The sequence below is a fragment of the Mastacembelus armatus genome, chromosome 19, assembly GCF_900324485.2.
Source record: "Mastacembelus armatus chromosome 19, fMasArm1.2, whole genome shotgun sequence".
Taxonomy (NCBI): Eukaryota; Metazoa; Chordata; class Actinopteri; order Synbranchiformes; family Mastacembelidae; genus Mastacembelus; species Mastacembelus armatus.
Window position 1 is genome coordinate 5,686,249 of NC_046651.1, and position 16,848 is coordinate 5,703,096.

The 16,848-nt window shown below is 39.3% G+C and overlaps 1 protein-coding gene across 5 annotated transcripts in view; it reads left to right on the forward strand.

Annotated features, from left to right (window-relative positions):
• The first annotated feature begins 431 nt into the window (after positions 1–431).
• Positions 432–16,848, forward strand: part of slc39a11 (solute carrier family 39, member 11) — a 100,356-nt gene continuing 83,939 nt past the window's right edge. For 3 of the 5 annotated variants that reach the window (XM_026315282.1, XM_026315285.1, XM_026315286.1), the window contains exons 1-3: positions 432–484; positions 1,862–1,979; positions 2,631–2,669. In XM_026315282.1, coding sequence (XP_026171067.1) covers positions 1,872–1,979; positions 2,631–2,669 — 147 coding nt within the window. In that variant the 5' untranslated portion in view covers positions 432–484; positions 1,862–1,871. Of the gene's footprint in view, positions 522–1,861; positions 1,980–2,630; positions 2,670–16,848 lie in introns of all 5 variants that reach the window. The other 2 variants (XM_026315283.1, XM_026315284.1) reach the window with 2 other exon arrangements.

Here is a 16,848-nt window from a genome sequence, read left to right on the forward strand (position 1 = left end):
ATTTGGGACTGATCAGACATCTCCTTGATGATATTGTGGTAGAAATAACAATACATGTCAAGTCCCTAAAACCTTTACACATCACTATATTTTACAGATTTATTTGTCAAGTAACTGTGATGTCAGTTAGATGTAGTGTAGTATTTCCCTCTGAATTGTAGTCCAATGGAAACAGCATGGTATCAAATAAAGTTACTTAACAGTAGCAGTAATGTTTGCTATTTATTTTAAATAGAGTGATGGATTAAGTCTCACATTTGAGACGCTTGATTCTGTTTGTTGAGACACTGAAATGTTTCTACACCAAAGAAAATGTGAAATTGTGACATTTTAAGTCTTTTTTAATTCATGCCTGCGCCTCTACTGGTGCTGCTGTCAAACTTATTGACCAATAGGCTGCGAGGAGAGGCGGGGCATTTATTGTCATAGACACGTGTACCGGGAAGTAGGAAGTAAATACAGAGGAGTCGAGGTGCTACTAGAAGTGAGTGAGTACACAGAAACTAACGCCAAAATAAGGGGTAAAATTATCTTAAGTTAAAATTAAATAGCGCCGGAATAAAGCATGTTGCTTCATGACATTAAAAGTAGTGTTAAATGTTATATAACGAAGTTATTTTGCATTAGAAAGTGAGTAAACGTTGAAAGTTGACGGGTTGGCTGTCACCCCCGTCGGTTACCTGGATAAAAGATGTACTGAGCGTCTGATTGTTGTGTAACTCGGTTAAACGACGACCTGTGAACACACACTGCGGTACTGATGAAGCCACAGCAGAACAGTGTCCGTGTGTTTGACTGTCACTGATCTCAGAAAACAGAATTACGTTTGTCTGTGTAAAACTGTCAGTTAATGACGGCTAAACAGAACATTCATTGTGGCAACTAAAATATACATTTAATACACATTGACTGTGTGGGGAATAGTCTCACTGCATGGCTTTTTAAAATGAGTTGGTAAATATTTCCAGTAGTGGCAACACATGTATTTATTTATTGCTTATGCATGTGAAAGGTTCATAGCTAAAGCTACTTTAAAGGGAATAAATGCAATGTCTGTTTTGACCGCCTCAGTAAGATTCTTACAGATGAAAAGATGAACTTATAAGCAATAAAATAATCATGTTGATACACTCGACCTATTGTGGTCTGGTGTGACGTGAAGCCCATGATGACTAATGTGAGCTAATATTAACAATTACCTTGGTACTACTATATAGTGGACATGACTGGCTAAGGTTGCTCACCCCATGAAACCTCTTTTTTCATGTAACTATCTTTTAACCTTTGCTATGAACTAGCAGTTGTAAGGACAGAGTACACAGAACACAGGCTTGCTTCAAAGCAAACCTCAACTGTCTAGTTAACCCCAACAGGTTTGACTGCACCTATGCAAATTAAAAAAAGTCTAGGATGTTAAAAACTTAAGCAAACAGGATTGCACTCATTTACTTTGTTGTGTAGTGAAACGAGCACAGTGGGTGTGTGTCGGGCTGGCTTGTGAGGGCTTAAAGGCACTGTTGGTTTAAGATGAGCCAGCCAAAGTACATTTACTCTGTTTTTTTTCTCTTGTCATTCTTGTTTATAACAGGACATCAAATACATTAGCCTTCTGGGAGTGTTAGAGATATGTTGCTTTCCCCTGTAAAATTGATCATAAATACTGGGTCATAAATGAGGAACTACTGTAGCCTCATAGGAGTATTTAAAAGAAGCACAACATTTACTGTATCCACCTTTTTCGTTGTCCTTTAATTCTCAGCTCTCCGGTTGTCCTGGGAAGATACAAAGCATCTGCTGTCTGTTTCATTATGATGTGAATGTATAACAGGATGAGTCTGAATAAAATATGTGGTTCATGCAGATCTGGCACGATGCTGGAAGGCTACAGCCCCGTGACCCAGGCTCTGCAGGGGACCCTGTTCACTTGGGGTCTGACTGCTGCTGGAGCTGCCCTGGTGTTTGTCTTCTCCAGCCGACAGGTACCTTTTCTGTCAATCTGAGCTTGAGTAATTACTTACTGTGTTTGAAAGAAACAATTTGACACTTTGGGGAATGCTCTCTTTGGCTTTCTTAGTGAGTGTGATGAAATTGATCTTTCAAGTGTATGCACTAAATATGAAGCTAACCCCGCTCTATAAGAGGTTAACAGATAGAAACGCTGATACGTGGCCAGGAGCAGTAACCTTTTGGAATCACATTTCCACAACAAACAAACAAGATACAACATGTTTTTTAGTGTTGTGTATGGGGGCAGATTTTGTCACCAAATGATACATTGCCAGATCAAAAGAGCACATAAAAAGAGAATGTGTAATTTGTGTTTGGATAATCTATTTTCAGATGTTCTAAGACATTCAGCTGCTGTTGCAGTGAGCTGGGGAATTCCAATATGACGGCCAGACAGTGTTACAGTAAATCACAGGAAACCCATCTATTGATTGAATGATTTTGCCCATATTCTGGTTGATAGTGTGTTTCTTTGTTATCTTTGAACCTCTTGTGCTCAGGACATGTTGTATGTTTGCCAGTTAAGTCAACAGTGAGTGGTTTACTGAAGGGTTAGATGTTACACGGGGTTTGAGGATATTGATTTCACTGACTTGCTTTTAATTTCTATTTGCCCTTCTCAGAAGCGTGTCTTGGATGGAAGTTTAGGATTTGCAGCTGGGGTAAGTTAGATTTTTTTTTTTCTAACGAAAGTCCATACACACATACAAACACACAATACAGGTAGGAGGATGATGCAGCGCCGTGTGTTTTTGGATATTTCACAGTGGGAGGCTCAGTGTCTTACAGAGCCAGACAAAGCCTGGCATGTCCAGATGCCACATCAATTTATAAAATTTGGAGATAAGTGTTCCCCTGAAGGAGGACTTGGCCTTATCATGTCTAAAGAGGTATTAGGCTGCAATAGAAAATACATCCCCTAAACCCTACTGTCTGACTCTTACAATTAAATTTTTTTTAATTTCCTGCAGGGGAAGCATTTCACGGATGATATTTATCCAGTGTGTCAGAGTAGGAAATCGGTAGCAAATCTAAACTGGCACAGATGTGTGAAATCTCAAAGTGATGCTTGTTGAAAAAAAAACAGAGCTGTTTTAAACTTTTGACATTAGAGCAGTATTTCTCCTGTCAGTAAGAGAAATGATAGTTGCACGGTCAACGCACTGTATTAGGTGTGAAAATACAGAATACTTTCTGTGAAATTCCCCATTCTCTGTTGCTTTGTAAATAGTGTATAGGAAATTAGTGCTGGCTGTGTCTGGTAGATAAAGAGTGAACCAAAAAAGTTAAGCTATGAAACCCAAAAACTTAGCTAAAAGTTTGTAACATAGCCCCTAGGATAGAAATAAACTGTAGAATAAGGAGATACTTTTGTGTGAGTTCACTACTGTGAGTGTCTAACCTCCAAATTATCCCACTCTGAGGTGTGGGGGTGTGAAGCAGACCACTCCTAGCAGGATAGAAATGTTTACATCATAGGGTAAAGCTGATCACTCAGAACAACTTTGTACAGTGGGTACGGAAAGTATTCAGACCCCTTTAAATTTTTCACTCTTTGTGTCATTGCAGCCATTTGCCAAAATCAAAAAAGTTCATTTTATTTCTCATTAATGTACACTCAGCACCCCATCTTGACAGAAAAAAACAGAAATGTAGAAATTTTTGCAAATTTATTAAAAAAGAAAAACTGAAATATCACATGGTCATAAGTATTCAGACCCTTTGCAGTGACACTCATATTTAACTCACATGCTGTCCATTTCTTCTGATCCTCCTTGAGATGGTTCTGCTCCTTCATTGGAGTCCAGCTGTGTTTAATTAAACTGATTGGACTTGATTAGGAAAGGCACACACCTGTCTATATAAGACCTTACAGCTCACAGTGCATGTCAGAGCAAATGAGAATCATGAGGTCGAAGGAACTGCCCAAGGAGCTCAGAGACAGAATTGTGGCAAGGCACAGATCTGGCCAAGGTTACAAAAGAATTTCTGCAGCACTCAAGGTTCCTAAGAGCACAGTGGCCTCCATAATCCTCAAATGGAAAAAGTTTGGGACGACCAGAACTCTTCCTAGACCTGGCCGACCAGCCAAACTGAGCAATCGTGGGAGAAGAGCCTTGGTGAGAGAGGTAAAGAAGAACCCAAAGATCACTGTGGCTGAGCTCCAGAGATGCAGTAGGGAGATGGGAGAAAGTTCCACAAAGTCAACTATCACTGCAGCCCTCCACCAGTCGGGGCTTTATGGCAGAGTGGCCCGACGGAAGCCTCTCCTCAGTGCAAGACACATGAAAGCCTGCATAGAGTTTGCCAAAAAACACATGAAGGACTCCCAGACTATGAGAAATAAGATTCTCTGGTCTGATGAGACCAAGATTGAACTTTTTGGCGTTAATTCTAAGCGGTATGTGTGGAGAAAACCAGGCACTGCTCATCACCTGCCCAATACAATCCTCACAGTGAAACATGGTGGTGGGAGCATCATGTTGTGGGGGTGTTTTTCAGCTGCAGGGACAGGACGACTGGTTGCAATTGAAGGAAAGATGAATGCGGCCAAATACAGAGATATCCAGGAAGAAAACCTCTTCCAGAGTGCTCAGGACCTCAGACTGGGCCGAAGGTTCACCTTTCAACAGGACAATGACCCTAAGCACACAGCTAAAATAACAAAGGAGTGGCTTCGGAACAACTCTGTGACCGCTCTTGACTGGCCCAGCCAGAGCCCTGACCTAAACCCTATTGAGCATCTCTGGAGAGACCTGAAAATGACTGTCCACCAACGTTCACCATCCAACCTGACAGAACTGGAGAGGATCTGCAAGGAAGAATGGCAGAGGATCCCTAAATCCAGGTGTGAAAAACTTGTTGCATCATTCCCAAGAAGACTCATGGCTGTACTAGCTCAAAAGGGTGCTTCTACTCAATACTGAGCACAGGGTCTGAATACTTATGACCATGTGATATTTCAGTTTTTCTTTTTTAATAAATTTGCAAAAATTTCTACATTTCTGTTTTTTTCTGTCAAGATGGGGTGCTGAGTGTACATTAATGAGAAATAAAATGAACTTTTTTGATTTTGGCAAATGGCTGCAATGACACAAAGAGTGAAAAATTTAAAGGGGTCTGACTACTTTCCGTACCCACTGTATAGAGTTGCAGTGATCCAGTTCATGTTCATGTAAATGGTAACATTTTTCAGGAAGCTTCATAAATAACATCTTTTTTTTAGTCCTGGTGATCACAGACAGGTCTAGTCTCAGGCCTTATTTCAATTAACAGTCTTTTAACATCTTTTAAATTTCATCGTATGCTATACTGATGCTCTTATACATTCAGATGAAATAGACAGCGAAGGGCTTGGGAATGTTTTTGTCAAACATTAAATAACATCCTTGCAGTTTTGTAAGTTGTATGTGTCCACTCTGCATGCGCATTGTGAAATAACTGTATACATAAGTTGGTAATGTTTGTATACCTTATTGTAATATGCTTCTGATTTATTTTAATAAGAAACTCAGTGTATAATACTGATCCTTGCATATTATAGGCTTGGTGTAGGTGTAGATAGTTTTAAGTGGTGAGTGACACAGTGGAATAACATTTTTTTGTTTATTTCATTCTTGTTGAGTTATTGTTCTACTCTGGCACTGGTTTGGTTTTTATTACTTGAAATATTTGGCTTATATCATATCTCGAGGTATTCAAAGTGCAGAGATAGCTTGGTAAAAACCCAGATGAGAATTAGAATTATTTGCCTTTACATTGCACCTATTTGGGAAATCGGTGTCTGTAGTACCAATACAGGATATACATCCAAAGAGAGATGATGCTGCTGAAATAAGACAAATTGCTGACTGCAGACTGAAAACAGCAGTCCTTCACTGGCAGTCCTGCCTCTGATATTTGGCAGTGCTAAGTGGCACGATTGCTGCTCTGCTTGTCTTTTATGCTGAACAAATCCAACTATTCACCCTCAGTTATCACCATCAGTTTCTCGGGGAATAAAGAACCTGAGGGGTTTGAGTGGAGACATAGAGGAGGGAAGTAGAGAGCTGTCCTTTTTATGCCATTTTCAAAGAAGAACGTCTTGACCATGTTTGGAATTGCTTTTGGTTGCAGAAGGAGAGAGAAAGAACGTTGAACAGATAGTAGGACCAAGTTTGAAGAGTGAAGGCAGATGCCTAGGGATGGAGTGTCACACAGTAGATGCAGAAATGCCTTTCATCATTCTTTAGACCATTTTTTCTGCCCATTTGCGCCATGATTTCTGTTTTCACTGTGCACAGCATAGCAATCATACAGATAAATACAAACAAACAAAAATACACATACATACACATATGACCGCACAAACAAACAAAAATACACATACATACACATATGACCGCACATCTTGCTTTTATCTGAAATCTGCTGGAAAGCATTTTCATCTGAGGAAGGCTATAGGGAACTTCAAACTATAAGCACGAAATGGGTTATTTAACGATGAAGTTATGATCCTTCGCCTACATATAAAACTGTCCACTTACATTTTAGAAGTCTCTTTTATTGATATGGTCAGTAATTCTCAATATAAAAAGACTGGCGCCTCCAAGATAATTTACCATTTATGTCATTGCCATCAGTATTATTATTTTTTTTAATCATTGTAATACGGAAAATGTCTCTATATACTGTATACTGCAATATTCAAGTCTCAGAGTCCCCTCTGAGACAATTAATTCCTCTCCTGACATTTGTTATGCATACTTGGCTTGAACCTTTGATATTTAAAAAAAAAAAAAAAAAAAACCACCATATTTTCTAATGCTCATCCTTTGTACCGGTGATTCACAAGTATTTTGTCAGTGCAGTTTTAATATATTATATTCAAGATCGGTGCACACATTAACACAGTCTTTTAATTTCTGTATTCTATATTTTTCACATCTTGAACTGCAATATCTTTTTACTGTACAATATACAAGCGAATCATACTGTTGATAGAAAGACAGCAATTCATCAGTCAAATGTTAAATCCAGGTAGAAATCTTGGAATGACTCATGAACAGTCAGCCAGAAACCAAAACATGGAAACACACACAGATTCAGGTACAGATGGGCACCCACACGTACACACACACACCATGCAGTGTGGAAAATCATGTCTTGCTGTCCCAGAACACAATGTCTCTCAGCCTTGATTACTGGTGAAGAATCACAGCAATTTGTGAGCATTTCTTCGTTTCTATATCTCTTCTATCTCTCTCTTCTTCCCTTTCTTCCAGGTGCACCTTTTTTGGCATGTAAGTGTCTGTTCATGGCTCAGCTGACACAACAGCAGTAATTCCTCCAGAGAGTTTATGATGGCGATGTCTGTGTTTTTTATGAATTGCAATGATGTCAAACAGTTTTCATTGGATATTAAGATTTGTTGCTCTATGAGAGCATCACAATCCCTGCTGTACTGGAACAAACCTTTGCCAATGAACATAATTCAGGTGATATTACATTTCTATCAAAAAGTATTAGCCACTACTTGCTTACAGCATGAATGGAATTTGTAGGAGACAGGAGACTGTAGGTCTTTCCTTCCTTGGCAATTGAAAAAACAATACACATTTTGTATGGTGAGAGAGCAATTTTGTTGCTGAACAGACAAAAATCACCACCTCCAGCAACATACCTCACCCTCAAACATTTTGAAAGTGAAAGTGACTTTACATGGCCAAGTATGGTGACCCATACTTGGAATTTGTGCTCTGCATTTAACCCACCCAAGTGGGCACACACTCACACCATGCAAACACACCCGAGGCAGTGGGCAGCCAATGCCGCGGCGCCCGGGGAGCAATTGGGGGTCCGGTGCCTTGCTCAAGGGTCTCACCTCAGTCGTGGTATTGAGGGTGGACAGGGCACTGGCTATTCACTCTGTGCCACCGACAACTCCTGCCGGACCTGAGACTCAAACCTACAATTTTCAGGTTACAAGTCCGACTTCCAAGCCATTAGGCCACGACTACCCACGACTGTTTTTGGTTCCCATCAGCGCAGGAAATGTTTTTTGACCTGCCCAGAGTTCTCAGAAAAATACCTATTTCTACCATTTACACATATTATAACCCCAGGATAGGAATAAAATGTCCTCCAGCATCACTCTATACACAAAATGAGTTTTTGCAATTTACAGTGCATTCAGAAAGTTTTCAGACCCCCTTCATTTTTTTCACTTTCCTTATGCTGATACTACAATTGATTACATTTTTTTTCTCATTAATCTACACTCAGTGTCACATGATGGCACAGTGAAAACAGAATTTTAGAAATGTTTGCAAATGTAGAAAAATGGAAAACTGAAATATCACATTTGGATAAGTGTTCAGACCCTTTGCAACAATGTGAAAATGAGCTCAGGCTCCTCTCATTTCTCTTGATTTTTGCTGAGATGTTTCTACACTTTGATTAGAGTCATCCTGTGGTAAATTAAACTGACTGGACTTGATTTGGAAACACACACACCTCTCTACAGAAGGCCTCATAGCTGACAATGCATATCAGAGCAAAAACCAAGCCATGAGGCAAAGGAACTGCCTGCAAAGCTCAGAGAGGATTGTTGAGGCACAGAGCTGGGAAAGGCTACAGAACCATTTCTGCTGCACTGAAAGAGCACAGTGGCCTCCATAATCCTCAAATGGAAGAAGTCTGGCACAACCAGGACTCATCCAAGAGCTGGTTGCACAAACTATTGTGTGAGAAGGGCCTTAGTAAGAGAAGTGACCAATAATCCAATGGTCACTCTGACTGAGCTCCAGAGATCCTGTGTATGGATGATAAGTTCCAGAAGGACAACCATCACTGCAGCCTCCACTGATCTGGACTTTATGGCAGAGTGTCTAGACAGAAGCCTCTCCCCAGTACAAGACACATGAAAGCTGCTTGGAGTTTTCAAAACAGCACCTGGACTCTCAGACTGTGAGGAACAAGATTCCCTGATGAAACCAATATTAAACTGTTTGGTCTGGAGGAAACCAGGCACCTCTCATCAGCTGCCAATACCACCCCAACAGTGAAGCATGGTGGTCAGAGCATCAGGCTGTGGGACTAGTTTTCAGCAGCAGTGTCTGGGAGACTGGTCAGGGTTGAGGGAAAGCTGAATGGAGCAAAGTACAGAGACGTCCTCAGTGAAAACCTGTTCCCCAGTGCTTAGGACCTCAGACTGGGTTGCAGGTTCACCTTCCAGCATGACAACAACCCTAAGCATACAGCCAAGACAACTCAGGAGTGACTTAGGGACATCTCTGTGAATGTCCTAGAGTGACCCAGTCACAGCCCTGACTTAACCCTGTCGAACATCTCTGGAGAAACTTGAAAATGGCTGTCCACCGACAGTCCCCATCAACCTGACTGAGCTTGGGAGGATTTGCAAAGAATGGCAGAAAATCCCCCAGTCCAGGTGTGCAAAGCTTGTTGTGTCCTACCCAAAAAGACTTGAGGTTGTAATTGCTTCCAAAGGTGCTTCAACTAAGTACTGAGTAAAGGTCTGAATACTTATGTAGATGTGATATTTCATTTCTTTCTTTTTAATACATTTACAGGCTTTTTTAAAATTCTGTTTTTACTTTGTCATTATGTGGTACTGAATGTAGATTAATGAAAAAAAATGAATATAAAACTATTGTAGTATCAGGCTGTAACATAAGAACATTGAAAAAAGTGAAGGGGTCTGAATCCTTTCTGAATGCACAGTATATTGGGCATGCATCAAGAAAAAACAATGGCTACACAACAGGATCCCAAAATTGTATGATTCTAGCCCATCAAAGCTCTAATACGATGTCATCAATTCCCTGCCATGAAATGTGGTTATAGAAACATTTAAGTTTCCTTGTCAGTGTCATAAACCACTGCTAAAATAATTGGTGTGAGTGTAAATGATTATGCAATCTAAATGAATTAGTGTCATTGTCTCAGCACATGTAATTGGTTATGCATGTGATTCTTGAAGCTACAGTTGGTACGGAAAGTATTCAGACCCCTTTAAATTTTTCACTCTTTGTGTCATTGCAGCCATTTGCCAAAATCAAAAAAGTTCCTTTTATTTCTCATTAATGTACACTCAGCACCCCATCTTGACAGAAATAACCAGAAATGTAGAAATTTTTGCAAATTTATTAAAAAAGAAAAACTGAAATATCACATGGTCATAAGTATTCAGACCCTGTGCTCAGTAGTGAGTAGAAGCACCCTTTTGAGCTAGTACAGCCATGGGTCTTCTTGGGAATGATAAAAGTTTTTCACACCTGGATTTGGGGATCCTCTGCCAGTCTTCCTTGCAGATCCTCTCCAGTTCTGTCAGGTTGGATGGTGAACGTTGGTGGACAGCCATTTTCAGGTCTCTCCAGAGATGTTCAATTGAGTTTAGGTCAGGGCTCTGGCTGGGCCAGTCAAGAGCGGTCACAGAGTTGTTCCGAAGCCACTCCTTTGTTATTTTAGCTGTGTGCTTAGGGTCATTGTCTTGTTGAAAGGTGAACCTTCGGCCCAGTCTGAGGTCCTGAGCACTCTGGAAGAGGTTTTCTTCTAGGATATCTCTGTACTTGGCCGCATTCATCTTTCCTTCAATTGCAACCAGTCGTCATGTCCCTGCAGCTGAAAAACACCCCCACAACATGATGCTCCCACCACCATGTTTCAGTGTAGGGATTGTATTGGGCAGGTGATGAGCATTGCCTGCTTTTCTCCACACATACCGCTTAGAATTAACACCAAAAAGTTCAATCTTGGTCTCATCAGACCAGAGAATCTTATTTCCCATAGTCTGGGAGTCCTTCATGTGTTTTTTGGCAAACTCTATGCGGGCTTTCATGTGTCTTGCACTGAGGAGAGGCTTCCGTCGGGCCAGTCTGCCATAAAGCCCCGACTGGTGGAGGGCTGCAGTGATAGTTGACTTTGTGGAACTTTCTCCCATCTCCCTACTGCATCTCTGGAGTTCAGCCACAGTGATCTTTGGGTTCTTCTTTACCTCTCTCACCAAGGCTCTTCTGCCACGATTGCTCAGTTTGGCTGGACGGCCAGGTCTAGGAAGAGACTTTTTCCATTTGAGGATTATGGAGGCCACTGTGCTCTTAGGAACCTTGAGTGCTGCAGAAATTCTTTTGTAACCTTGGCCAGATCTGTGCCTTGCCACAATTCTGTCTCTGAGCTCCTTGGGCAGTTCCTTCGACCTCATGATTCTCATTTGCTCTGACATCCACTGTGAGCTGTAAGGTCTTATATAGACAGGTGTGTGCCTTTCCTAATCAAGTCCAATCAGTTTAATTAAACACAGCTGGACTCCAATGAAGGAGAAGAACCATCTCAAGGAGGATCAGAAGAAATGGACAGCATGTGAGTTAAATATGAGTGTCACTGCAAAGGGTCTGAATACTTATGACCATGTGATATTTCAGTTTTTCTTTTTTAATAAATTTGCAAAAATTTCTACATTTCTGTTTTTTTCTGTCAAGATGGGGTGCTGAGTGTACATTAATGAGAAATAAAATGAACTTTTTTGATTTTGGCAAATGGCTGCAATGACACAAAGAGTGAAAAATTTAAAGGGGTCTGAATACTTTCCGTACCAACTGTAGCTTCAAGAATCACCGTACCCACTGTATATGGCCTGGGATATAAGAACAGATCAAGAACAGTACCCAGGTATCACAGTCTGGAAACACTGTTGTCTTTCATAACAAAACCTTTGATGTTTTAAAGAAGCGATAAGGAGTCTAAACATGGTAGCCTGTTGCGTTGGTAAAAAAGTTGTCCATGCTAAAGAAATTCCTGTGTTGTGGGGTCCCCCTGGTTGATTGAGCACCCGTAGGATGATATTAAGATCTTTGTATATTCAATTCATGTGCTGAAAGAAAACAAAAGGCGTTTGTTAGGCACAAACCCTTGCAAGCCAGCATGAAGTTCAGGGATTTACCAATAAGTAGCATTTTATGTAATTATGTAAGTACACCATGTGGGATTTTTTTTTAGGGTGTTATATTTCACAGGACTCGATCAGCACCACAACACCTCTGAAAGGCTCTACAATGATTTTAGGCATTAAACTTGCCCACATGGCCATGACTTTTGTTGCCATGCTGCTGTCAGATGCATTTGGTGTGTGTGGTGAAGGAGCACTGTTATTCTGAGAGGCAGGTATCAGGAACTATCAGGAATACTTGCGTTACACTGAGTTATTACTGCATTTAAAATGAGCACATGAGCCATTATTCATGCCTACTCAATGAACATATGGATGCCAGAGATACTCCAAATGCATATTTGTTGTGTATTTTCTGGATAAAGAACCAATTCAGCTGTGGGATTTCAGTACACAAAATGTTCTTAATACTTGCTGCTGAATTGCTTGAATATGCATTTGTATTTGTTGTCATAGAAGCCTAGGAAAAAGAAAACAGTGACAGAAATAATGTAAAGTTTCTTCATATCATTAGTCCGATACTGTTTTTTATCACCGTTAGGAGACATTAGTCTGTCTTTGGCTGTAGACCTGAAGGAGACCTGGCTCTTTTAGCATACTTAAACAGCCCTGCAGCCTTATATGCTGCAGCTGCAAAACTTGCTGAATGTCACTAATTAAGTTAGTATTCAGAGACAGAAACATCAGGTTTAACTTTCAATTAAATATTCCTGTCAGCAAGATGTCAAGGGTGTAAGAATAGCAGCATAGCTTCTAGAGACTGCAACCTGGGCGGTTCAACTTATTTTGTTCTTCCCATGGCATTTGCTCAGTAAACTCTGTTCATCTTTGTTATATTTTGAATAGGTTTTTCCTGTCAAGGTTAGTACCTTTATAACCAAGTATAAATGCTAGCTGGCAACTAAAGGTTAGAGAAGTGATGTGAGTGAAGGTCTCCACTCTGAACCTTAGATTGGTTGAGGAAAACTTAACATGAAAAGATTTGTGAGACAACCTTCCTTCGCTAATGAGGTCCTGTCACTTACACATGGTTTCTGAGAGAGGTGGTTTGAATGCCAAAAGGACAAATTTTAGATGTGACTATGTGAAACTTTATGAATGTTAAGCTTTGTAATGCTTGGAAAATGAGCTCTTCTTGTACAGAGCATTAAATCAAGACTGTTTTTCATTTTAGTGTTCATCATATATTAAACATTGGACGGATTGCTAAGAACTTTGAGCAGACATTTATGATCTTCAGAGGATTAATCTTAATAACCTTAGTGATCATCTTATAAGTTTTCCACTGCCAGCGGCAGGTCATATTTCACCTATCTACTTAGAATATCACCTACTTGTAAGATTGGTACATTTAGCATGTACCTTAATTTCTAGGCTGATCTTAAATTTTATTTTAACTGCACCATAAAGTTCACATTTTGGAACTATTACTTGGAAAACTACATTCCCATCAGCCTCAGGTGCACATAGTGATCAGTAATAAATATCAAATGTTTGCACATCGACATACCACACAAAGATGAACATAGCAAACATTATACTAACATCAGCATGTTAGTGTTGTCGTTGTGTGCATGTTAGCATGCTGTTGTTAGCATTTAGCTCAAATTTTGGTTGTAGTTCACAATAAATGCATAGACACATTTACTCATATATACAGAAAACTAAATTAAAATCTTTTTGCAGTGCTACTAGCAGGAAATGGAGAACATTTATTTTGAAACCAGCCAGCATACAGTGTAAACATGCCCATCTCAAGTCACACACATAATTTTCCTTCCATTTAAAATGGTAAACACACAACTGTTACCTCTAAATTACACCTTATTCTTCAAGGGAATACAGTTCAAGGGAAAACTCTCCATAATGACAATTATTGCTAAGATGTTGTGGCGTTTTAATTCTTGGCTAAATGATGTTGCTGTTGTGCCCACACAGTTTCTCTGCTGTGGTGTTTGATGGTTATCAGCCAAATGCTTAAAATGCAAATGTATATGGCCTGAGAGTGGTCTTACTTTTATGGGAAGACATTTTGTGTGCTCACTTGGCTGTGTTACTGTGGAAACACAAGCCATGTTCCTCCAAGAATCATGTAGCATTACCATGTTGTTATATTAGTTTCTTCTGTTCTTTATCTCCCGGCATTGAGTCTGTAGATGATATTTATAGAACTGTCTTGTAGCTCACATACAACCTGAAAGGAAGGGAAGTAAAAGCAGCTCCAACTGTTAAACCTTCTCATTTGTAAACTTTATTATTAAAAACAAAACCATCAGGCATTGTGACCACATTTACATTTTACAGGCACGATTACTTCTACTTTTATCCACCAAGATTTGTAATGTGTGATTTTCTCTTTAATGTTAGCCATTTTTTGACATATAAATTCGAGTACATCTAGCGTTCATGGTAGGTATTCCAGTACTCTTTTATATTTACCTGACAATATTTTATCATTAGCAGAAGCATCTTTTTCCTTTGTTTCAGAGAATCAGTCGCAGGCTTTTCAGCATGCACATTACCTTCTGTTTTCTCTCAGTAAAAACATGTTGTTTTTTTTAGGTCAGACCTCACTATATGTGACTGAATGTTACCACAGTTATTTATATAAATGTTTGAAGGCTGATAGTAGTGTGTGTCCAGCATAGCTTGCACTGTTGCAGCACAACAGGGAATTTCCTTTAGGATAAAAATAGTACTCATTGATTTGTCATTCCAAGTCAGATAGTCATAGTTATGTTAAGCATAGATAGCAAAGTAAAACACATTATTTGACATAATTATGTAATTTAGTAACCTTGGCTTTCAATCAGATACGGGCATAAATCAGCACCACGTTGTCTCATTTGTATAAACTGTTGATAAATGAGAACTCATGCCGGGCTATGCCGATCTCTCCATGTCTGCAAAGTGTTTTTTTGCTGCTGAACTATGTTTATGGGTTACAGAGAGGACACCTGTCACTACAAGAATAAAGGCTGTTCTTGGGATATATTATAGAGGCATATCAATTAAACTGTGATGAAATTTTTTTTTTATAAAAATAAAGTAGGATGACTCCTTTTGTAAACCGGTAAAAATTGTGTAACAGGCCTACTATAAGCTCAGCCATTTCTTACTGGAATAAACTTGCCATGAGCAGAAAGCGGAAAATTGCAGAAAGTCTTGGACAGGTAAAATGTTGCTTTTGCATTAGTGCTCTCTTGAGTATAGTGTGAGCTACTGTATGGTAATTTAGCATATTTTAATTTGCTGTAATGGTGTTTACTGCTCAACACTGATGAGTTTTTATTATCTACTGCCTTATTATTTAAATTTTTTGTCTACTCCGTCAAATGCAGAGGCTGGTTGAATTTCTTTCTCTCCTTACATATTTTGCTGGACTAAGAAGAAAACAGTTTTTTGTTGTGTCAGCAGTTGTGAGTGTTGTTTTTCTTCCATTCTCCCAGTAATGCAGTATTTTGTTGTGGTCCTTCTGTAAATTGAATTTGATGGTTTAGGACCTATGGATACCTAAGAAAATATTTATTTTAGTTGTGGAGAAATTCTTATCTTTTTTTTTTGGAGCCTCAAGAATGGTTCTTTAATCAGTGAACCATGGTTTTTGTTACACACACACACGAATGGAACAGAGGAGATGTGAGGAAGGAGCATAGTTCATTTGGAGAGGGATTTTTTTTTTTCTAAATGCTACTCATTTTGTTGTTTCCTTAATTTGCTTCTGCTTTGTCTCTTTATGTGTTTTAATTTGCACCTCCTTTAGCATTCAGGGTTAATGTGGAAAATTCATAGTGGGAGATTAAGCACTCAAAGGGAATAAGGGCTTTTAGAAAGAAGCAATAAAATTGTTAACATACACATGATGGGAGAAGAAAATATAAGCAGTTGAGGCTGAATTTAGTATAACCTGTATCTGAGACTTTAGTGGGGTATAGACAGAAAACACTGTATAGGTCATGTGATGAAAAAGAAAGTGTGATATGGTCTGTAAGTATAAGACAAGACAAAGTACTTCACAGAGCCAGCTAATGCTCACTTCATAAAGTAGGACTTCTGTACAGAGCCCTAATCAGGTTTTTTATGCCTGTCTTTATGGTGGCATTCAGTCAAACTATTTCGTTCCAGCTTATTTGTCATATGCCACAGACTGTGATCAGATGATTGTGCCTACTACCCTGCTGGTGGAAAAAATACTGCAGTTATTTGAGAAACCGGAGGCTCTCAAGCATTCAAAAGGCTATGAACTGGCAACGAACTGGAAATTAGATATAAAAGATCACAGTTATGAATAAGTAGTTTAATTTACTTTATATTAGACTGTAGGCCTAAAATGGTGTTTTAACACATCCCAATCACACATGTGTTGCATTCAAAACATTCTGAACATATACAGAAGCTGTTCTCTGCCTCATCAGATCTGCATGTACAGTGTGAAGTGTTTGGACAATTTTGTTTTGGATTTTGTTTTTTGCTCCAGCCTATTTTATTTGAAATCAATGACCACATTAATAAAATGTAGAATTTCAGCTTAAATTTGAGAAAATGTAATGAAATTTCTGTTTGAACCTGAGAACCATTTGCATCACATGTATGGGCCACTGCATGTAAACCATTTGGTTTTGACACCATTTATTGACTCACTGTTGGTTTCTAATATTGACATTCATTGCTCATGCAAAGCCTCCAAACTCAGCAGGGCAATCACTGATTGTAGGATTGATTATGCTGCGACATGCATGAAGATGATTGCCCTCAAGCACTGGAAAGCCAGAGCAACCAGAGTAGCATTTATTGTACTCTAGAGAGTAGTGTAATACAGTACATCTTGTTCAGGTCTGTCTTACTGTTTATCTTAGACAAGATTAATTCAACTGGAAAAGTGATGAAACTGTCTG